Source organism: Pomacea canaliculata, linkage group LG2, assembly GCF_003073045.1.
Source record: "Pomacea canaliculata isolate SZHN2017 linkage group LG2, ASM307304v1, whole genome shotgun sequence".
NCBI classification, from domain to species: domain Eukaryota; kingdom Metazoa; phylum Mollusca; class Gastropoda; order Architaenioglossa; family Ampullariidae; genus Pomacea; species Pomacea canaliculata.
In genome coordinates this window covers 40,210,584-40,235,496 of record NC_037591.1, presented here as the reverse complement: position 1 = coordinate 40,235,496, position 24,913 = coordinate 40,210,584, and the positions used below count along the sequence as shown (strand labels likewise).

Below are 24,913 nucleotides of genomic sequence, written 5' to 3'. Positions count from 1 at the left end.
AAAAGTAGTTAGTTGTTTGGCTTTAAAAGAACCTAATAATTTAAGTGTTTTGGTATATTTATACAGTCAAGAGGTTCCAAGAGCGCTTGCTGTTAGCCAGTTTATCAGCTTATCTTTTGTTTGTACACAGGCTTGGGTATGCTGTCTTCTTATTAAAAAAATCTCATGGAGGGAAATAATGAGCAGTTGACAGTGATTTTTGACATTGCCTGGATGCTTAAAGCACATTTAAAGTTTTGTTCATTTTCTGTGTATCATGATTTTATCTGAATTTGGTACCTGCTGTGTAGTATATTAAATAGGGAATACATTTCATGATTTTTATTGGATATAGTGGGCTCTTGATCACCTTGTCTTTATTGTTATGCAGAAAAACAGCATTATTAACATTGCATGGCTGAAGTTCCTGCTGCCAATATTTCATACCTATGGCAATAAAATGTCTCGTCAGGTGAGAAAATGTCCGTGTTCATTTTAGGGTTTATGTCAGTTTGACACACAAGTACACAAGTTGATATTGACTAGAGAAATAAAGTTTATATTTTAAATCATAGGTATATTTCAGTGAAACATTAACTCTAGTCAGATATCACCCCTTTACTAAAAATTACTGCAAGAAAATAAAATAAATGTCAATTTGGAACAGCTGACAGAACTATGACTATGTGACTGTAAATATGTGTATGTATAGTATGTGCATATAGGTGCATCTGTGTGTCTGTGTTTTTATGTGTGTGTATGTGTAAATGTATCTGTATCTGTGTATGTGTGACTATTTGACTGTAATTATGTGTATGCCTTTATATGTGTATCTGTGTGTGTATGTGTGTGACAATGTGATTGTATGTGTGTATATGAATCTTTGTGCATGTGTTTGTATCTGTGTGTATGTGCATTTTTGTGTATGTGTAGCTAGGTGTGCATATCTGTGTTACAAAACAATGAAAGAATAAAAATAACATGCAAATGAACTAATTCCCCATCTTGACTTGTTATCTAGGGTGTCCCGTTAATACTTCTATTCTCGTTAATACTAATCCAGATACCTAGTGAGTCAATTAATCTACATGTATTTTGAACTACATCACTCGTACCACTACACGCTCACTCACTCCAAGTAGCGCCGACTCTTGTGACCAGAGCAACTTTTCCACTACGCTGCCAAGAGCTGATCGTGGGTTCACAGGGACAGAGGTCACTCTTCTTTTACACTCAGGTTGATGAGTGTGCAAACACCTTCTTGGCCGGTCCCTACCCCACGTCTCTTGTCTGACTGGTGACACACGTGGTGGCGAAGACTTGACATGCCAAGCCCTCTTCTTGATACTCATCCTCCAAGAGTCAAGTAGCCAAAAGCCTCGAGTTTGGGTCCCAAACCAATATTAAAACGCTGGCTTGAGCCACACATGCACCTGATTGGTCAGTCATACCACATGACCTACCACTACGACCAATCACGCATCACCGCTACGTTCGTTGATGTGTCCATGCATATGGTGATAGGGAACGGTGATGAGGATGATGACATACTTTTGTGAAACTTTACATTTTTAATGGGGTTTTACTGGTGCAAGCATTGTTTTAGGTTTCAAATGCAAAGAACCTGATTTCAGAGGATATATTTGTAGTGTCCATGACGTATCATATGTGTCTGTACATTTGAGCTGAGAGAGGTGTCATGATTCGTTTTTGTTTTTTTTTTGTAATGAATCCCCCATATACTGAAAAGACATTTTTGTTGAAATACTCAAAATCAAGCATATGTTTTCTAACATACAGCAACATGATTACGGTACTTATTTTGTTTAAGGTTCAAAAGATCTGCTCAAAACTAAAAATAAGAATCAGTGAATTACAGATTAACTTAAATATACATTGTGGAGTAATGTTGTCATTTAACTCACCTGAAGTCTGCAGCTTTGTCCCTTCATTCTTTTTTGTATCTAGTTATGATCTTTATTATATGTAGATGTATATTTATAAAATTTGTGATTTATACGATTTCAAGGTGTTTGTATTAAAGAGCCAGCTATAAAATACTAATTAGATATTAAACATGTTGACTGAGCAAAAAAAAAATCAGTTAACTTTTTATAGTATATCTTTATTTGCTTCTTAACATAAAAAGGATAATGAATAAGTAATAAAGTGTGGCAGAAAGGGGGGTGGAATATATTATGAACTTTTGGAAAAATAAATGCGCTCGAGGTCACCGGTGTAAATGTCCTTGCGAGCCAACAATCTTAAGGAGAAGGGCAAAGGTCATTAGTAGTGGACTGTGCGTCTTTGTTTGAGAACCTAATGTCTGAGCTATACAGTCAGAAATCGCAGGGGCTTTTTTGGGGGGTAAATGTGAAAGCAAACTAAACCTGAAAAAACTCTGTGCCATTAGTTTTTTTGATTATTTATGAATAAATATCAAACAACTACAGAAAAATACATAAAAGCTAAGCAAGGACAATGTACAGGGCCGTTGTCATAGTAATAGACCTTACTAAGGATAACTACATTCTCTTTTCTGCTTGACATACAGAAAAAGTAAAACAGAGTTCAACAAACATGGGTTATGGGGTAAATCTTTCTCCAAACTCTTCTAGAAATGACTATAAAGAACAATATTTCAGAAATTACTATGCAGAACAACACTTCGTCCGTTCAAAATAAGACACCATTCTAAACTAACAATGTTAAAAGAGCAAAAACCTGAACTAAATCTTAATGTAATCTGTAAACAAAAAACATACAACAAATACAAGTAGCGTTGCCTATAAAGAGCAGGAAAATGTGTAATATTTGTACAAAGTATATTATATTATTTTACAGAGCAAGGAGCAAAAGTAATAAGCAAACACGAATTTTCCACAGTTTCTCCATATTCTGAAATAAACTGGTGCGCACAAACAGAACACGAGAGCGAACATTTTTGTTAAAAAAATTTAAAACCTGTATGTCTTTAATTAGCTGCTGACATTTAAATAAACCAGTGTATTCATTTAAGAACTGCTGACTGGATGAAGGCGCTGAGTGTGGTCAACGCAAAAGTGACACGGACATGGGTTAACTGCTTGTTCTGCTTACAAGTCTGCTTAAACAGTATTTAAAGGTGTAGTCCAATACAAAAATAAATTTGACTAACTTTCATCCGCTCATAAAAAGATATTATTTTTTTCATACTCTAGCAAAAAGACTAATTTATTTCTTCGAGGATAAAAAGTCAGTCCGTTTCGGTGGAATCGCCATCTAATGTTGTGAAGCTCCTGCTTTGAGCTCAGTCCACGGTGAAGTCTGAAGTCTGAAGTTCAAGTGAAGACCAAACAGTGAGTGGTTCGTCTCCCACTCACTCTGCAACAAAAACAATACAAAATATCCACTTATTGACGGTTCTACTTTTTGTCCGAAATTCAGTTTTAGAGCCTAAGCAAATTTTTTTAAAGTGCATTGAAGGATGTTCGCATAATTTATGTAAAAATGTGAGCACATATTAAATATCCTATGAGTGAATTTACTTTTAGAACTTACATTTTGTGAAGAGAGTTTTTAATTTTTTGTACCAAAATATGCGCTATGTTCCGACATATACCTACATCTATAATGTAAACGTCGGTTTGTAAAATTCATTTAAACCCTGTTATATATTTCATACACGAAAAAAAGAGAGATAAGTAATATTTGTTTCAAAATGACTGTATTTCCTAATTTATTAAATCTTACTTTATTTTTAACTTCATAAACCTACCTGTTTCGGGACTGGAAAGAAACTCGTCATAAAAATGTTCTTCTTCATCGGTCAGATTCGAATAACCATCACTAGGTGCGGTCGCTTGTTCCCTATTTGCCATGTAAGGAAGTAACGCTCCCTGGGTGAACGTCACAGGTTGTTGACAGCTGCTCTCATCTGCACAAATCATCGTCCCAGAACATGTACATGTACGATTGCAGTCATCGATATATTGATGATCTAATCGACAGACTGTACACTGTGGCACAATAATTTTTAATTACATCCCTTATGCAAAAAGAAAGAAGGATATTTTACATAAATCCTCTAGAATTATTTGCATTAAGCAACTTAGGTAATTAATTCTTTTCTGCTCAATGGTGTTCTTAACCGTAAGTAATCGTCTTGGTTGTTCGCAAAAAAGATGTAATTCACCGGCTAATATATTTTCAGGAAAAATTCCCCCACCTCTTGGCGGTAGCCGTATTATTGGGCCTTCGAAGAGCAAAGATACTAGTAATAAGCAAGAAAACTCCACTCCTTTAGTTAAAATGTGGGCAAAATAGGCGTCAAGATAGCTAGAAGGAGAAAGATTCTCTCAACATATAAATCGAGTTGGACTTCGAATAAGATCATCCAGTACAACACAGACCTGTTTCTCCTTTACTCAGACCAAGAAAAGCCATGTGTGTATTAGCAATATAAAAATTTGAAAAATTCATGAATGTTTTCATATGAAGAGATGGCTTCATACTATTATCAGAGCTATGAATACAAAGACAAGCAAAGGTACAGTGAAAACACACGCCACCAACTGGACTGAAAGGGTGTTTGAAATTATACTAGGAATGAGCACCTGTGAATTTCTTTATGTACATTGATATTTTAACCAGAGAATCATATCAAAACCCTGTGATGCTGACTGAAGAGCTCTTTGCCGTCGACTGCACACAGTTATAACAGGATTCGTTAGGATGAAGATACATAAAGAACAGGGAGATGAATAACATTTCCAAAAATCCTGGATTTTAATATATAAAATGTGTAAAACCTAACTAGACTGGGTACTTTGTGAACCTACCTGCATCGTGGACAGAAACCAAATCGTCATAAGAAGGATCTTCTACAACTGTCACGGTTAAATAATCGCCCTTGTATGAAAGAGCTTGTTTTCCTCTAGAAAGTACGAGGCTTTTTTCTTTGAATGTCTCAGGTTGTTCACAGCCCCTCTTACCTGCACAAACCATCATCCATGTAATACTCGTCTAAGACGATAGTCTATACCCTGTTCAGTGCAACGATTTTTAAAGTATTATTTGAAAGTCTTCATAAGCGGTTTTCATCGTTTGGTTTCTTTCTATGCCATATTCTATTAGTGTTTTCTAGCTTCCGTTTTTCTTTCTTTGTTCATGCCACAGCTTGGTTCTATTCCTATCTGTTAATTTTTAGTGATTACAGATGAAGTAATTGTGACATCTTCTAGTAGATTTCATTGTTAGAGCCATAAACTAAGCGATTTTGCTTTGTTTTTGGATGTCCAAATCACGAACCAGGTAATTTAGTTCTGTCTTTGTTATTCTGCTCGGGGTTAATGATTTTAAACGGTTAAACTTTGTGACTGGGCTATATATAGCACACTGGTGACGTAAGCTTACTTCAGCACCCGCCTGGCAGTAGTACTGCATTACATCAGAAAATGACGCAATAAGCTCTGATTGACGTTTTCATGACGACATTATGCAATATTTAAGATGTTGTTACAGTCTTACTGGAGACATTTACGCGGTGAGACAGACAATGGACGACATCAAATAGCTTCAAAACGAGAGCAAATAAACATTGCTCATAGTAATATTTGTTTAGCACACCAAGATACAACTGATTAAAAGTGTTTTAAGTCAGTGACAATGACAATGAAAATTCTTTTTAACGAAAGAGGAAATAAGCGAAAAAATACTACTTTCCGTTTCGTCCTCACCCTTTAAAGGGAGAGAATAAAGTAATGAAAGTAATTAAGTATCGTAAGATTAATTAGTCTATACAAATAAACTAAAAATCAAAGGGTGGAAGGTGAATATGTACAAAAGTGGGGTTGAATTTAAACTACAACATACATTTACAAGGGTCTTGGAGTCGGGGGGTATCTCTAGAGGTACTCTAATTTTTTTGCAAGTATGTTGGAAATTGGCGTCAAAAGCAGTTCAGGGAGTTTAGTTACTTAAGATGGAGAGGGGGGCTAATCCATAGCACGCTTCCTGATTATTTTAGACTTGATTGAAAAAGGTCTATCATAGGAATTGGAAGGTTTAATTTTGGAGAAGTTCGAGAGTGATTGGACGAGAGTTGCACAGAGATATTGGGGGACAGTTTACCCATCAGTACTTTGTACATGAAAAGGCATTTATTCAATTTAAATCTGTTTTTTAGAGGAAGAAGGCCGGAAGAAGTGAAGTAATTTGCGTCTATTTACGGTTTTAGAAAAACAGCTTTGATTGCTCGCCTATGAACACTTGCTAGAGGTTTCATGGAAGCTCCACTAGCGGAGTCCCAGAGGGTGGAGGCGTAGTCAATGACTGAATATGAGTAGTATAGAAGAGTTTTCTTGTGTGAGGGTCTAAGAAATGTTTAATTCTTGGCAGCTGATAGACCTTCTTGGAGATGTTTTTACTTGTGGTTGAGATGTATTGGGACCACGATACGTTATTGTCGATGGTAACACCCATGAGTTTGTGGAACTGTACTTCCATCAGTGATTGAACGCCGATTTGGATAATTGGAAATGGGGTGGCTAGGTTTTGTCTTTTCTTTCTGGTTGTTAGAAGCATGACTTCAATTTTCTAGGGGTTGAATAATATGTGGTTTGATTCGGTCCAAGCCTCTATAAAGCCTGTCAGTCTTCAGTTGTATGAGGGAAGCAAGTGGGTATTTAATAATAATAGTTTCAGCGTTGACGTGTGTAAACGACAGCCAGGTGAGGTGATTAAGAAGATGGAAGATAAAAAGTGTAGCTATCTTAACAATGTTCTTGGTTATAACCGAGTGATTTTTCTTTCACGGTAGTGTCAGTTCACCCCTCTCCTCAGACCCACCACCTAAGGCATGAAATGCAGGGCTTGGCTAATGAATTAATGAATGTAAATTTTGTCCATCCTCTCTCTGTTCCTGACCACTCAAAAGAATAAATGTTACTATGCCCTCCTGCAGGTTTTGTTTAAACGGAATAAAGAAAAAAGGAGTGTTACTCAGGACACCAGTCGTCTTAGGACCTGTTAGACTAGTTTTGATGAGAATGGGCAGTACCTACCTTTGTCATCAGAGTTGTCTCCCCGTACATCGGGTCGAGACTTACCGTAAATAATGTCACCAGCATCAAAGGCGGGATTTGGTGTGTCGAGCAGTGATTCCAATGGAATGTTAGGCTTGTTTTCTCTCCCTGTGAAATTTACATCTTATTTGTAATTGCTTTTACTTGGTCATTGCATCCTTCAAAGGAATTCTGATCCACAGCTACGGCTTTGTGGACATGCAAACTCTTTTATCATTATCCTTTATCACTAGTTTTTAAGCATTTCTAACTAGTTAAATTAACTACAAACTGCATGGCAACATCTAGGTTTTCATGATATTATTATACGTTCTATTTAATATTCTTGTCTTCATGGTCACTAAAAAAAAAAAAGCAAGTCAAAGCAAACTCTCTGTTTAAGTAAGTGACATTAAACTTTTCTGCATCAAGATCACACCAAAACTCAGGTTACAGAATTAAGAATGCAGGGTTAAATGCGCAATTCCACCTGAGTGGGTGGCTTGCCCATAATTATATACAGTAGCAACTGTTGTAATGTACAGTTAGTCTAAATCATGGCGTGAAAGGGTGAAAGTTGGGAGGGAGGTGAGCCAGCAGTGTCCCCTTTTCCCTCGGGGTATTTAGTTCGCGCATTCTCCCAGCAGTTTCATCCCAGTGTTGAAAAGCATAAAAAGGTAAACAAATGCATAATTAAAGCGGATGGGAAAAGTGTTTGTCCTTTCAACGCTTGGTGGCTTACATCTTAGTTTAAACACAACGACTGCGACAACGACAATAACTACCACAACACCAACTACCACGCAGACAGCAGTGATGATCACAGTTTTAGTGCTGGTAGATTCTGTTCCTGAAAAACGAAAAGGGACATTGTATAGTGCGAATATATTGTTACAATCTTTCTGATAAACGATTAGTGAAAGCTTGTTTATTGGTTGCGCACTTTCTCTCACTCTCTTTCTCTTGCTAGTAAATGATGTGTTACTTTAAAAAGGAGATCTTTCTAAATTTTTTTTTTTTACATTTTTGAAATAATTTGGGCGTCAGTCTATGTCTCTCTTTTTTCGACCTTTCGTCTGACCTCTTTTTGAAAAATATCAGACAGGCGATAAAACTCTCTCTTTATCTCTGTCGGGGAAGGAAGCGGATGAGCACAATGCAAACTGCGCTAGAACACATTTTTCAATAGTTGTTACCGATTTGTTGCCGAGATTTCAATAAAAGATAAACCAGTAAGCTTGCTAATTTTCTTGGTTCAAGCTGTTTCTTATTAGGGCAAACACAATACCAGCAAACCTGTTGCTCGTCACCCCGAGCTGAAGGTTCATGAAATGGTAGTTAAAGACTAGAAGTTTGATGATATTGCTCGATTTGTGATATTAGTTCTTGTTGCTACATTAACTATATCCTGTGCTAGACTATAGCATAGCCATGTTTCACTCAGGTAATCAGTATCCATGGTATATGCTTGTTTTTTCTTGTGCAAATAGTTTTTGGAGGTATTGGCTGGAGATTCCCCAAGAAGGACACGACAATCTCCGACATCAAAAGTAGTCGTACCATCCGTGCTATGACAACTTTGATGTTGCTAATAAATATAGGTAATGGTATCGGAAGTAACAAGTGCGTTCTTACTTCTAGTGGACGTATAGTAAATTGAAATGGATATTTCTTTCTAGCCGAAAATGTGTTAGCTAATCATTTGCAAGAAATACTTCGTTAAACTGAGTAATGCCACAGACTCAACTCGGTTTTACCTGGTAATTTGGTTGGATCACCTGTAGTGCTCGATGTCACCAAATCACGTGCTGTCATTGTACTGTCTGTCTTTATGCCATCACGTATTGCTAAGAAATAAATTATAAACACAACGTAAGAGTAAATTGATTAAAAGAAGTGTAGTGTGGCCATTACATTTTTTAACATTAATTTGTACTTTCAATGACCTCATTTTTTATTTATTGGTGTTCTATTTCAACATTAAAAAAGTGACCGAAACAAAAGTAATCATCAACAACAAGCTCCAGACATTTACCAACCGATGCCTACGCCATATTCTGGGAATAAGATGGCCTGAAAAGACCTCCAACAGCAGCCTGTGGAGAAGAACCAACCAGAATGCCAAGACATCAAAAAGCACAAATGGAGCTGGATAGGATACACCCTACGCAAACTAGTTGACACCATTGCCAGGCAGGCACTTGACTGGAACCCTCAGGGGAAGAGGAGAGTTGGGAGACCAAACAGAGTTGCGGCCCTATGCACCTTGAGGAATAAACATACGAAGTAACTAGTGCATCCATGCTTATGAGAGTCGCATAGTAAATTGTTTTCGATACTGCTTTCTCGCCGGGACCATTTTAGTCAACTATTTCAAGAAATACTTTGTTAAACTGAGGAATGACACAGACTCAGCTCGGTGTTACCTGGTAATTTGGAGGGATTACCTGTCGTGCTCGATGTCACCAAATCACGTGCTGTCATTGTACTGTCCGTATTTATGCCATCTCCTTTTGCTGAAAAATAAATCATAATTACAACGGAAGAGTTTATTGATAAAAGAAAAATCTATTGCTGCCATTAAATTTGCTAACATCAATTGTGTACTTTCAATTACCTTATTTTCTATTTATTGGTGTTCTATGTCTCACATCCAATCGGTTTAAGCCAGGTTTTGCGGCATGTTGCAGTGTCAGAAAGCAGGGGAGCTGCCATCGCCGTCTATACATTAGTGTTTGCGTGTGTGACTGTTGTAAGCCTTATTAAAGAAAGTGTTCGGTCCTGAAACATTAGTGGTTATTTTAAACGTGGTTTTCATAAACGGTATATAACAGTATTTCGAGAGATAGGTACGAACTTGGGTCTTTATTCTTGTAGAATTTTTATTAAGGATCTTCTCCAATTTATTTCTGAACCTGATGTTGAGGCTTCAACACGCTACTTTTTGTTTTTTTCAAGAATAGCATTTATATTGTACTGTACATGACAGGTATGTTGTAATGTATATATCAGGCATGTTGTACTATGAACACAGCGGAGATGTTGTATTCAGATGTTTTACTTGGCACACTGACTAATGTCACAAAATGTCACATAGTCATACAATGACTGTATTCTCTAAGGGCTCTTGCTCATAACAATACAATAGTTTTCAAAAAGGTAACTTAACAATGATATAGAATGTGTGAAATTTCTGCCTTTTTGGATAGATGGCTACTACAACTGTTTGCCAAGTACTTATTGGTCACCTACTGGACTCTGTGCCATCAGTAAGACATTTACTTCTGTTGCCAGGAGTCGGTATACAGATGTAACTACAACCACCGTTGTTGTTTCCACATCCGTTTGGCCCTGTAATAAGAGACGAAGTATCCGAATTAAAAATCTACATGACAAAACAGAGCAGTCTATGGCCTTTAGTTTTCCTAATAATAAAGCTAAAGGTTTTACATTAATACTCGCTTATGAGCATATTAAAAGAATTTATTAAGAGTTATTACACCGGTAAACAAATGTTTTGCAACCAAATGTAAAGTCATATTAATGAAATAAATTTAGTCATTTCTTATCAATTTTTATGTGCTCATCACGAATATGACAATCAAAATGCCAAATTGGCTCGAGTTTGTTTTTATAATTGGCAATAATTATTGTGTACAATAAATGCATGGTTAATACTTAAAAATAAAAACAAGTCACAGACTTCGTCTGAAATCGCTTTGCCTGTCTCTTGTAAGTCTGTTCGTGATCATCTCTGGGGAGTGTCAAGGAGTAGTCATCAAGTAATGTAGTGGACAATTATCCCTACTATCTCTTTCCCATTGTTGCGATATCTTGATGAAAACGTTCTCCATGTTCATCACAAGCCATACCAAAGTTTTTAGGAAAGAAATCCAGATGGGAATGAAGAAAGAAAATCTTTAGAGACATATTGCAGGCAAGTTTTAATACTGCATTAGTATGTCTTCTAACAATTTCCTTGTAGTTTTAATAATAAAAATAATAATAAGTAATTTGTTGATTTGTTAAGTACTTTCCCCACAGTTTAAGGCGGCTCATAGTGCTCAGCATGTATTACGAAAATAATTTAATTAATTTAGTTAATTTAATTTATTAATTTCATCAATTTAGTTCTTCCTGTGTTATTCTGTGAGGACTTGGCTATGCACCACAGTAAAAGTCTCTGCATGGTCATGCTCGCTGACCAAACGAAGAACAGGCTCACCCTCCTTATCAGCTCAACCAAGAGAATATTTTGCTGAAGGTTCTGGAATAGAAAGTCCTCTCCATGTGGAACTGGTCTCAATGAGGACGGAATTTTCTGGTAGTTTTTTCCTTTTGCTTCATTATGCCTCTGGAAAGAGGAGGAACAGTCACTTGTTTGGTTGCTTGGCTCTGTCCACAACATGGGGACTGCAAACGGCATTGATGATCTTCGGCCAGTCAATCATTGTCAAAGCTGTTACACATGTAGCACAGTATATATGGGGGACCCAAGGCTTGTCTTGGTCGTTAATCTTGCATCCGAGGTAAAGAAAGTATGCCTTCTTCACTTGAGAAATGATAGTTGAAACGGATTATAGATCAGCCTTCGTCACTCTGATTCTCTTACTACCTTTAAGTCCAAACTTAACACACATCTTTTCAGAACGACTTTACTGTGACAGTATTATAAAATAATAAAAGTTTATGTAACAGTAACTCAAACTGTATCCCACAAAGTTTGAAATGTTTTAAATCAGTGATGGCCAACCTTTTTAGGCCTGCGGGTCATATCCATTTCGGACAGCCGTGTCGCGGGCCACTTCACCGCAAAAATACAAAAACGAAAAAAAAAATAAAGCAGATACAATTTTTTATTAGAAACAAGTTGTACTTACCATTAATTATGTAGTAATTAGTGGGATATTTGAAGTTGTTTACCCGAAACCAACTTCTGAATGTCCGGCTGCATCGTAGAGACACCAAGTCGGAGCACTGAATCAAAATGTTCGTCCATCGAAAAAAAGATTGAGAGACGCCCCTACGTAGGGATAAATACTTCTTCTTCCCTTTTCCGGTTTTTTGGGTTTTTTATATTATTATTATTATTATTATTATTATTATTATTATTATTATTATTATTATTATTATTATTATTATTATTATTATGCGGATTTCCTGCACTCTCGGCAGAAGTTTCGCGGGCCGGACGGCACCGCGTCGCGGGCCGGATATGGCCCGCGGGCCGTAGGTTGGGCATCCCTGTTTTAAATGATCAACCTTTGTGACTGGGCTATATATAGAACACTGTGACGTCAGCTTACTTCAGCAGCCGCTTGGCAGTAGTACTTCATTGCATGATAAAATGACGCAATAAACTCTGATTGACGTGTGCATGACGGTATTATGCAATGTGACGCAATATGACGTCATTGTAGGCTTATTTAGGATGTTGTTACAGTCCTACAGGAGACATTCACACAGCGAGACATAGACAATGGACGACATCAAATATGTTCACAACCAGGGCCAATAAAAATTTTCATGGTTACATTCGTGTCCAGCACACCAAGATACTTTTAAGTCACTAATAATTTCAGTGTTGACCAGTGTTATCTGTGCGTAGTGTTTTGAGGTTAGACTTTTGATGTCTACACTTAACACGTTTAGTACCGCCCTCTGACCTTTATTTTCTGCTTCCTCTGAGTAGACACGGATATCATTTAATCGCACATCGGACTCCGCAACCCAGTGTTGGTAGTTGCCATCCGTTCCATAGCGATATATTTGTGGCTTTACCGTCTCATTGCTATTCAACAAGTTAAAGATAATTGTTTCTATCTCGTAAAATAAACAAAGGGGTGTTTTCATAAGACACGAGCACTGACATATAATTACAGGCGTAAACACAACCTTTTTTTTAAAGGCTTTCAAACACTAGAAGAATAAAGAATGCAAACAATTGTTGTTGTAGTAATAACAATAATAAATGCAAAATTTGTGAAGCACATACTCACACTCCTAAGAGCATGCTCTGATCGCTTAAGGACAAAAACTAAAACATGGACAGCATACGAGCGACAGGAAAACAAACAAATAACATACGAGCTATAAAAGAATAAACTATCGTACTCAACGAAACATAAAATCAAATACAGAAACTACAAAGAGGAACCAAATAACAAGAACAAGGGCTGAAAACAACATGATATTGCAAAAGAAAGGGTGTGTAAAAGGACTAGCATTATGGGAAAGGTTGTTAGAAGTAAATTTTACAACAAACAATTTTTTCTTATACATTCTTTACCAGCTACCCTTTTATATTTATGAGAATTAAGAGAGTATAATGTCCTAAGTAATTTAATTATTTTATTACTACTGTTAGTAAGAACTTTTCTGACTAGCAGTGGGCTATGGAGTGACATAGACGAGAAATACAAGAAAATCTACCGACCCCCAGTCTGAAATGAAGAGGTCATTCAGATAGATGTCCATGCCACAGAATCGTGATCCCTCTCGGTGTATAATCACCTTAGTGTTTCTTCCTTCTAAATCCACCCAGCCGACTTTTTGCGTGCCTCCATCCGCCCAGTACAGTCTGCCGCCTGCACGGATACGTCCACACACACGCAGGCGCACACGAGAGAGTCAGTATGTATGCATGAGCTAACAAAGGTATAAAACTTTTAGTCAAAAAGTCCTACTTATAAGAAAAACAGTACTAACATGCATATAAAATATTAAGAAATAAGCAGCAATTAGTAACAATTCTTCACAATATCATAACAAAACGAGAAGAAACAAAGAAAGAAACAAGTAATCAAAAACGGATGGAAGGATGAAGGGACGGATGAGGGAGAACCTCACTGTTGGTGTCGAGAGCGATGGCGTTCGGTTGGTTGAGATACTCGCCCCCTGAGACCAGAGTCTGACGTCCTGTACCGTCATAATTGGCTCGCTCTATGGTAGGTGTGGCGCCACGGTCACTCCAGTACATTACCCTAGTTTGGTATTTTTATCCGAAAAATGAAAGGTTACCATTCACATTATACCTACTGTAGTTACAAATTCATCAATATATATTTAAACTATAAGGCAAGGTGTTGCAAAATATGTATGTATGCTTGCGTTTGTGTGTTTATCCGCTTTACAAAACAGCTTTTTTCTTACTTTCATCAAAGTTTTCAAAAATATTTCTTTCTGGTGAATATGACAGTAGATTTTGTTTTTGTATTTAGCTAAAGCAGACTCCGAAGTTTAGGTTGAAAAAAAGAAAAATCCTTGGTTAGCATTGAGTGTCTTGGATCTTTGTGATCAAAGGAAGCCACTAAGAAAGAAAGAGAACATATAAGCTTCTACCAAGTACAAAATAGTGGGAAGAGATATCACGAACGCAAAGGAAGAGGTCAGATTTAACGGGATAAAGAAACAAAGCGGTAATAAAGACAAGGGAATGACATAGTCAAATCAAAGTTCCGGGATTTAGTGAAAACCACTGCAGGTCAACACACAAAACTTCAGTTCTCAGGAGGACTCGCTTGAGAAGCTTCTAGAAAAAGAGTAGGCCAGGTTTAGAATAAAAAGATTAAAGGTATCTTCATTAGTTGCATCCTGAGGAAGAAACATCTACAACACCTACAGTATTTCAACATTTTAGAGAGTCCTGAACAAGGGGGTAGGGATATGCGAGTTAAAATTTAGTATCGAGGAAAGCCTTCTTTCAAGTATCGGTAATGTTAAGGATGACATGAAATTTTTATGAGTACCATAAAGCTTATACTACCGTTTTTTTTTTTAAAAAAGAAACACCATGTGATCAATTATTAGGTTGATTTCCGTCAAATTATACTAAAATGTATCTATTTACCCATTGTGTTTGTCAAGTTCGATGTCTTTCGGCATGTCAAGTGAGGAGTTGATGACTATTCGATGAGTGTTGCTGTACATGGTGATCATGCCGATGACTTTATTGCCTGCGTCTGTGTAGAAGATGAGCCTGGACAGTGCGTCTAAACACATGCCGGCCGGCACAGCGTCTGAAAAACATTATTTGTACTTTTCACTATTTAAGAACAAATTTTAAGTTTATCTTTTTGTCGCATTTTGTTTATGCTTCTGACATTTTTATCGTTATCCTCGTCGTCATTATCGTCATTATAGAGGCGAGGTCATTTGGTTACCTTATTCTACAAACATTCCCATAGACAACGCCATAGTAAGAGATAATTCTCAAAAAAATAATTTGTTGTAAATCTTTTCATAAACATCCTCTACAGCAAAAACAATATTGAAAGTAACTACACGTTCTACATAATTTCAAAGTGAAAGAAACACGTCATTTAGCTTATCTTCACCTTAACTAGTAAGAGAACTGAATTAGAGACCAGTCCTGCTAATACAGTATATATATATATACAACTATACAACTATGGTATACAACTATTCACATATGAATAAGAAGAGTTACCAGGGCCCAAATTATGAAAAAGTCGAACGTTGCTGCCGTCCATGTTAGCTGATCTGATCGTCTTCTCTGCTTTATTAATCCAGTACATGTAATTCTTCATTTGGTCGTAATTAATGCCATCAGGGGATTGCAGCCCAGTACTTGGAGAAATCTCAGTCAGACTGTACGCGTAGAGCTCTTCGCGATAAATTCTTGGATAATCAGTTGTGAAAAGAAAGAACGTCTGGGGGATTACAGCTGTAGACAATTCAAATAATGCAGGTCGGTTGAAAATCTTTTGAAAACCTTAACAAAAGCTGAAGTCTAGAACTATCTAAGTAAGGAAGTAATCTCTTTGACACAAGCTGACTACAACTTGGTATATTTTAGACATTGGCGACAAAAACAAGAACAGACAAACTACATGATGTAAAGGATTCATGTACCTGTGCGTGCGCCTGCATCCCCCAATTAACGAAATCTTTTGGGTGGGTGACCTTATGACCTTATGAAGGATATTTTGAGAGACAATGTGATAACTTTTTTGCTGAAGGACAACTTTTCTCTACAGTTTGGTCTAGGTATGCGTGTGTCTGTGTCTGTGCGTGCGTTTGTGTAGTTTGAATAGTTATAATACTGATCTAATTGATTGTTATGTAAGAAACTATATGGTTGTAATTCTTTATTACTTTTATCGATACTGACGTGAACCTACAAACAGAGTTTGGCAAGGATTACAGATTGTTGACAACGTTCTATGTGCTTTTAACACATAATTTTTTTCTAAGCTGAGCTTGTATATTTTCAATATGTTCACCAGATGCCTCTCTGTCAATCTTTGGCTGTTATACGTCCCATGAGATATAACATATTAGGAAAGAATGGCGAGTTCGACCTGTAGTATACTGTATCTGAAAGCCAGCTCCGGATTGCGAAGAATCAGAATGGAATTTGATCCACAAGATGTTTGATGATGATAGTTTTCTGTAAAGTGTGGTGCCACAGTAGGTGTCCATAAGCGGTGATGTTATAAGTCCACCATCTCTAATCTTGATGAGAAGAAAAAGTAGGCTGTCAAACTCAGCAGCAGGATTTTAATGTCATTCTCTCATCAAAGGTTCTTTGGTAGCAAATATTTTAGAAATTGGAAAAAACGTAGCTCAAATTTGTTTAAACTACTACAGATTCATTTTCAATATTCACTCATACGAATCGCAGCATGCAGAGAAAGGCCAACAACTTCCCCAATATAGACAAACATGTGTTGTCACAAATCTGCTTTTTTTTCTAAATCAGGTGGAGAGGAAAGGTATTAGTTGGGCGAGGACAACTGGGAAAAAACGGTTGTATTTGTCATTTTTTTTACATCGGCGTTTTTAACCTGATGTCGGCAGCTTTAAAGAGGATTTCCTAAGAAAGTAACTTTAACAAAAGACTTATTATCATGAAACTGGAAATTACGGTTTTACTGTCTCACGATATACTTTTATGCTGTGGAGGTCTAAGCCAGTAGGAGAGCACGGATAGTATGTTAATAAGGAGTTTGGGTAAGAACTTCACAGTTTGGCCTCGGGATGTGTAAACTAATATTTATAGGCGGGCATCTCGAGAATGAAAGCTACATTAATCAAGATGCTGAGGGGATAAGTAATTGTAACCATACCTTTCGTATCTCTGTATCTGTCCGTTTTTGTACAATACATTTATCTAAATGGTAATGTTTGAGAAATTGCATGAAAAACACATACTACAGAGTTCATAAAGAACTTGTGTAGAATCTACTATAAACTAAAAAACTTTAAATCTTTAATTTAAAAAAAAAATACTCATACTTGCAGATAGTCGTGCGTGCAGCCTTGACTTCCATCTAAAACCTCAAAATTGAGAAATAACACGGTTATGCGATATCCTATTGTAGCATTGATTATGTAAACACAGTCCTGATCAGGCGGGTACTGCCTCGGGTACAATGGAGACGTAATGAAACCGGATGAAGCATTGTATACACCACCACAAGCTAGAAGACAAATATAAAGTTAGGACGTTTCATGGATTGTTTACCAAGAGTCTTGCCTTATGTTTATTGTTTTATTTCCAAGGTATTATTTCTAAGTGTGTATGGGTATTGCTTTCTCTCAGGAAAAGTTTCACTTAATTAAATGCAAGAAACACTTCGTTAAACTGAGGAGAGACAGACCGAGTTCAGAAATACCAGGTAATTTGGTGGGTTCACTTGTGGAGCTCGATGTGACCAAATAACTTGCTGTCATCGTACTGCCTGTTGTTGTGCCATCAGTGCTTGCTGGAAAAATAAATTATAAATTCAAAGAAAGATTTCATTGATTAGAGAAAATGTATTTCTGCAATTAAAGTTGTTAACATCAATTTTATACTTTCAATGACCTCATTTTGTATTTATTGGTGCTCTATGTCAGCATTCAATCGGTTTATGCCAGGTTTTGCAATGGCAGGAACAGTCAGCAGGTTGCGACCTTTGACTCCACGAGCTTGTATGATGTATCTTCTTTCTAATGCCTCGGAAGGTCTCGCCAACAAATAACAACAACCGCTGGCCCGCTAAAAACTAACAACAAACGGTCTACGGGACCCTCTTCATACTGTATACAGAAGCTATGTTGTACTATGGACACAACTAGCATGTTGTATAGTACACAGCTGTTTTCATTGTCGCGGTGACCAATGCTTTTATTGACGTTTCTGGGAATGTTGGAAGTTAGCTGATAAAATGGAATTATGTATTGAAAACAAATTTCTCCTATTAAAAACGAAGTGGACAATCTCTAATCCATGCAAAACGTTTTCATTGTTTGGCGCGCATGAGAGAAGGATACAGGCACTCGCGGGAACACACGAAAAGAAATTGTATCTTGATATATATATATAATCGGAGGAAAATTTTAGTATGTGGAAATACTTTGTGATTACCTTGCACTTGCTGTTGAATTCCAAATGTAATAAAGCTCAAAATAAGAAGCGTGATCATTCGGATAGCTGAAATGAAAAAAATGTTCTGACTGGCTTCTTCAAGAATGTCTTTCCGAAGATTTGTAATGGACGTAATGCTCTTGAATTGAAAAGACTTTCGAGTATATTTGTATATACCATTCACATCATGTTATGTTCCCACACAGCGTACAATCAATTATTTTTTTGCAAAACTTTTACTCTTAAATTAAGACAGAGAGTACACTATTCAGCTGTTTGGGTTGTAACTGAAGAGTTGTGTTTTAAATACTTTTCATTCAATGCCAAATCTACCCTATACCTTAATGTTTGGTTAATGCTTGATTAAAAGTTGGATGCATAATTATTTCTTTAAAACTAACAGTAATATTCATATACCATAATGGTCATCAACACTAAGTTAGAAAATAGAGAGCTACAAAGGAAGAAAATGAAGAAAATATTGACAGACCATCAAACAAGCTAAGTTCGTAAATAAAAGAATGAGATGCTAGATACCAATTTTACCCAGGATCCAGCCTTTATGCCAGGCAGTGACCATGTCCTGTACCTCTCAGTTGCTCCTTCCCTAACCTGCTAAAGTGTCAGGTACTCAACAGGTGTGTCAACTGGCAAAGTTTGTACTACACGGGTGTCGAACCAGGTAGTGTATGCACCTGTATTGTAACTACTCGGCTGTCTGCATCAGGTTGGAAGGTCAAGAGACACAATACTAACTAGACTACTCTGATGGTTCCAGTGGTTACTTGCGATTTGTCTGATCTATGCAACATTATCTTTGAAAGAATACTGGTTGTCCTTTTAAAACAGTCTTGTATCTAAATTGATGACATTATTTTGCCAGTTGTCTTATATTTATTATGTATTCGTTCAAGTGGGCTTACCGACTGACGGGAATTCCTTCATTTGTTCAGAGACTTTGCCGTTCATGTCAGTTCGTCAGACAAGTCAGAATACCATACACAGGGATGCAGCTGAGCTTTTATTTGTCTGTAAATCAAGAATGTGAAAAAGCGACATTTAATCTCGTTCCTTCTTTTGTCAGTTTTGCGGTTTCTTTTTAATTCTTTGCACGTTTTTAAACACTACAGTGGAACCTCGGTTAGCGAACGCCTCGGATAGCGAATATTTCGGTTAACGAACAAAAATTTCGTTGAAAATTTGTCTCGGATAGCGAACAAAATTTCGGATAACAAACAGCCACGCGAACCACACGTGACCTACCAGCAGGTCATCACTCGCGCTCGAGACACAGTTACGATCGGTCGTTCCTTACTTGTGCGCATTCTTCTTATTTAGTGATTGTTGTGCTTTGTTTTAATAAGATAATCCTCAATCATGGCTCCAAAGAAGATTAAGAGCAATTAATAGTAGTGAGGTAATGACAAGGAAGCCGCCAACAAATGAATTGAAAAAGGAAATGATTTCAAAGTATGAAGGTGGCATGCGTCTGTCGGATATGTGATGTCGTATTACCGCAGAGTTTTACAAAAAAGACAGAAGGAACAGACACTGGACAAGTTTTTTCCTTTAACCTCAAAGCTACAGAAAAGGGAAGTCACCCCCGATTTTATAATGTCACGTGTGCTCATGGAGGGGAAATCAAAGCAGTAATTCCACCCCTTCCTCCCCACACCTGCTTCCACCCACGCCGTCAAAACGGCAAGTTTTCTGTTTAAATGCTTTCGTTAATGTTTTTATGTTTATTTAACTCCATTTATATTGCATTATAACTGTTCTCATTAAAACAAATACCTTTATAGCCTGTAACTTTCAAATATTAGCGAGTCAACAGGGGCTGGGAACCAATTAAATCTATTTCCTTTATTTCTTATGGAAAAAATTGTTTCGGATAACGAACATTTCGGATAACGAACAGCTTTCCAGAGCGGATTAAGTTCGTTAACCGAGGTTTCACTGTATTTGTATCACTTATCTCCTTGAATTACCTAGCAAAACGGTCATTATTTATTCAAAAAAGCAGTTCATCCATACGATGTCTTTTTATAGAGCATGAATAAATGTACATAAATGTTAGTATATATGACGGTATCATACAACAAAAAGAAAATATAATAATGACACTAAAGATAAGAATGACATTGACGTTTAACACACTGACATTGCATCTTGATATAATGCAAAACCGTTCAATCTTTATTGTAAGATTGTTCTATAAGGTTCTGAGCATATAATATATAACACAATCCTTGTAACTAATATAACTACAGTAGTTTAGATAAAGGTTGTAAAGCTGAACAGCTGTAAGAGCATACACAGACTGATAATTACACTTATGTTGAAAACTCTTCTTGGCATTTTCTTTTACCTAAAAGTCGGTTAAAGTTGTAAATAACTCACAGCCCCTCTGTCGGTTAACTTGATGTGTGTGCCCACAGACGACAGCCCAGGTGTTTGTCTGCTCGCACTCGCGTACGCGGCGGGTGTGTGTGTGTCCCAGCACCTCTAGGATCCAACTGTCATCGCCTCTCACTCTGGAGGTTGGGCCAGGTGTGCATCTTATTGTAATGGGGTCAGGTACCTGTCACGTGACCTTGAGAATAGTCCCTGTTTATGGATGTGCAAGTGACTGTTTATTTCTAAACTCCCTTCCCGAACTTCCGTGGTATCACCTGTCACTAACACCGAGAGCATTGGTTGCCCTGGATTCAGATCTCGTGTCAGGCACGCTGCTCTTTCTCTGCGTGTGGCATCTGCTTACAGGGCTGGCTGCTTTGTTATGATAATCATAGCATTAGTTGCTGGCAAACACAGTGTTAAATAACAACTAATCTCCTGCAGGTATGTGTGTGTGTCTGTGTGTCTGTGTGTGTCTGTGTGTTTGTGTGTGCGCAATCACACAAAGACAAGTAAAGCTCCGGCTCTGTACAGGTGAAGTGTATAATCTTTGTCTAGATGCCAGGTGAAAATAAATGCTCCCTGTCGTAGGCTACTGAACTCACATGAGTTTTAACTAAAATTTTTCGATTTATCTGCATATTTTCTAATAACCGCTAATTTTAAATTAACCTACAAGTCTTGCTTACCTCAAATAGCTAAATTTGACATTACAATTGGTAAGTTGTAGTTACTGAGTTCTGTTATAGTCTGTCTACACTATTTATAGTCTAGTCTGTGGTTTCAACCGACATTTACGTCGTATTTACAGCGATTGCACGTTTCTCGTTCTTTTGCGTATGCGTATTTGTTGAAGTCCGTACTTCCTCAGTGTTGTCTTTCCAAAGTTTCTCTCGCACAAGAGCTGAGATCGTAAAACTCCTGGTCACCTCGCCACACCATATCCTCTGGCGTCGCATGGCTGCTTCCAGAAAGAGTGAATGGGATGCGACTGCGCTGGGAACAAAGTCACCACGTGGTTTCACAAAAGAGATTTTGAGAAGTTTTCATAGGCCCACGTCGATCACGGAACTTAAAGTCCGCATTCTTGCCTTTGCTCACAGCAGGTCCCATGCGAAGAAGGTTTCATAGAATATAATACACATGATCACTATCAGAACTACCGTGTCTTTCTGGCCTCCTTTATCGTCGGTAACATCAGCAGACGATACATCAGTCTGATGATCTTCCTTCAGTCGTGAGATGAAACCTCTTGAACAATCTCTTTGCTACTTATTGAGTTGACAGCCCCTCCTGCCCTGACAAGCGCGGGTTACATAGGCAATTCACATCTCGGCTGGATAGACAGGGTTCAATGACCAAGTGTCTGGTCTATATCCTTAGCAAACATAGAAACACACATATAAAATTGCATCCTGTTTGAAATTAAAAAAAATATTCCGTGAAGGCCAAAAGGATTTCTACAACCCTTGACTATGGTATGATTAATTAGTTTTTGATGGCATGACAGTGTGATAGGTGGGAAGGCAAAGAAAGCAGGGTGACCCTGTAACATTTAATATTATCAGCTGCACATCACCTCCTGTTGTGGAACACTCGGTGGCAAGGCCACCTACGGAAAACGAGGTTATCTACAGACCAATCTTTAAGCAGCCTTTGATTTGAAGGAGGCCAGGGTCTATACTGTGTGTCATATTCAAATTTTCTCATTATCACTTTTACAGTAAATTATTTGTTGTTACTGACCTTTACCTTTCTTTAAATTGATCTTCCTTGTAAAGCGCTGTAATCGTAACTCTTGCTTGGGTATGGCATTAAACAAGTCTGTTGATGATGATTATAATTTTTAGTGACTGTAGTAGGGATGCCATTCCATCTAAGCTCATAAACATCATGAAAGGTTGGTACGAAGACTCGTCGTGTCAAGTTATTCACAAACAAAGTCCAAACTTAAGAGTTAAGACACATCTTTTCTGAGCAGAGACTCCACCGTGACCCTCTCCTGTCCTGACAATGAGCGTAAATGGCATGTATCTGTATTTACTTTGTGTATCAGTGAAGGTGTGTTGTAGAAGTGAGGAATTGTTGATGATTTAGTCTATGCATGATTTATGTAAGGTGGTCTAAGCGGTACACGGACTTTTCGACGCCGGACGTTTCGGAGCCGGACGTTTTGCCGACGTATGTTTCGTCGACGGAGGTTTCGGCGCGGGGGTCCTCAGCCGACGGACGTTTTGTCGACGAACATTTCGGCATTTTACGCGGGAACTTTAGCCGAAGTCAAGTGTGTGACGCCCCTTAGCTGACACATTTCTCTCGCCATTGTATCAATGTATCAGTGAACTCTCTCTCACTATCCCTCCTCATGTGAACCGTTAGCTCACACATTTCTCTCGCCATTGTATCAATGTTTTTTTCTCAAAGCTGTTGCGCATAATCTGTGACAATCAGTGAACTGTCTGTGAAGTCTGTGTGCAAAATTTGTTTGAAATAAAGAATTATTGTGTAATCTAGTAGTTACTTTCATTCTTTGAGAAGTACGTAAGCTCTCTCTCTCTCTGACATAATGCGGCGGAACGTCCGGCGGCGGAACGCCGGTCGGCAAAACGTCCGCACACGAGTTTTGATTGAAGGAGATTGATATACAACAGTAGTGCTGTAGATAGACATTCAGCATTAGATTGCTATTCTCTTATCAAAGGCTGCATCATAATGATTCTCAGAGCATGTGATAATCTACTTTTCAATATGCTCCTATAGTAAAATCTATGCTTTAAACTGCTGAGTATCACTATACAATCTGCTTTACATAGCTTTTATTAGAAAAAAAACTTTTGCACAATTACTAGCTCTTTACTGCTGGCTAATTTTTCTCTAGTAGTTTCATTTTATTAGTTTTATGAACATTTGTTTATAAGCTCTTAAAAAAGCCAGTAAGAGAAAAGAATAGTTGTGAACTTCCATTTATGTCAACAGGCTGTCTGCCGTGCTGACTCTATAGCCTCGGTGTTCCCAAAGTATTCACATTTTGTTACACTCGGATGAATCTGCTGCTTTAAAGTCAACCTGTTGCAATGAGTAATGCCTGGAGGATATATGATAGTAATAAAGAAAGTGGTTGATGATATCCTTTTTTAACTACAACCACTAACCTTCACAACACTGTGTGTGCCCAATAATCGCTGGAGTGGAACCAAGGACATTTATAGGTGGACTGCTGTCTGTCTGCCGAGACCAAAGCTCAGCCTCTTGCGAAGTGATCCGCTGTTAGTCTCGGCGAGCCTAAACAAGGAATGTCGCCAAACCGGAAGTTTTCTTGTATCATGCCTTGTTTTAGCCGTTAAATGCAAAAAAATCGTCTGCCAGCAGTCCAGGGATATTAGTTTGTGGTGGAACGAAACCGCAGGCCCAGCGATAACACATATTTCGGGGAGAACAGGTATGACAAAGATGCAACGAGTGTAATCCCCGGGATCCAAGCTGTACTGAACAGTCTTCCTCAAACATGACACATTTGATGAAAACCATGGTCAGATTTGAGACAACACAAACTGTGCTGGGGGTAAGTGGATTGGAGACCACACGATGTTGGTGAGTTGATCAGATAATTAATCGAAGTAAGTAGTGAAAAGGTGTGAGAAGACATCTAACTCCTCAAGAATAAGATCGATTCTGTGGAAGAGATAGCGAATAACAACAGTGAACAATTGGACAGAATCGACGCTGTAAACAAACAGCTATAAAATCAAAATAAACATTGAACAGGCTAGATGGTGAATCTAGAGCTGACCTGGGCAAGGGGCTGCCCGCGGGCCGCATCCGGCCCGCCTCCTGTCTTTGATCGGCCTGCCCACTGGCCCGCCCGCCAGTATATATACTACATATACAGTATTGGGTAAAACTGAATTAACTATATTAGTCCGGCCCTCTAAAACCATCCCAATTTCTCATGCGGCCCCTTGGGAAAATTAATTTCCCACCCCTGCTCGAGAGGAAACAACAATTTGTGGGTGTGACTAAATCACTTGGCGAAAATTTCCAATCCTATGCCGAAAAAGCCGTATGTCTCCTTAATGAACTCTGCTGATAAATTCTATAAAAATGAAGATATATAGAGAGA

The 24,913-nt window shown here is 37.8% G+C and overlaps 2 protein-coding genes across 2 annotated transcripts in view; one reads left to right on the top strand and one right to left on the bottom strand.

Moving 5' to 3' along the window:
* Positions 1-24,913, top strand: part of LOC112556888 (low-density lipoprotein receptor-related protein 4-like) — a 260,038-nt gene that overhangs the window by 28,725 nt on the left and 206,400 nt on the right. The window lies entirely within an intron of this gene.
* LOC112556889 (low-density lipoprotein receptor-related protein 4-like) lies at positions 1,687-20,952 on the bottom strand. Its single transcript, XM_025226316.1, has 19 exons — positions 20,797-20,952; positions 19,320-19,425; positions 18,397-18,462; positions 17,663-17,752; positions 17,283-17,467; positions 16,346-16,499; positions 15,472-15,708; positions 14,872-15,040; positions 13,872-14,005; positions 13,459-13,609; positions 12,689-12,813; positions 10,275-10,373; positions 9,470-9,538; positions 8,780-8,869; positions 7,765-7,872; positions 7,068-7,151; positions 4,800-4,952; positions 3,737-3,895; positions 1,687-3,342 (listed from the first exon to the last, which is right to left on the bottom strand). Exons 2-19 carry the CDS (start codon positions 19,363-19,365, stop codon positions 3,338-3,340), a joined length of 2,124 nt encoding a protein of 707 aa, XP_025082101.1. The 5' UTR covers positions 19,366-19,425; positions 20,797-20,952; the 3' UTR covers positions 1,687-3,337.

Coding starts and splice junctions, on each gene's coding strand:
- LOC112556889 (XM_025226316.1), bottom strand. CDS start 19,365: ATGAACGGCAAAGTCTCTGAACAAATGAAGGAATTCCCGTCAGTCG. Junction 12,814..13,458: donor CTCTTCATTTCAGACTGGGG/GTCGGTAGATTT, acceptor CTTGTTGAATAG/CAATGAGACGGTAAAGCCAC. Junction 4,953..7,067: donor TGCTGGTGACATTATTTACG/GTAAGTCTCGAC, acceptor TGGTTTGTGCAG/GTAAGAGGGGCTGTGAACAA.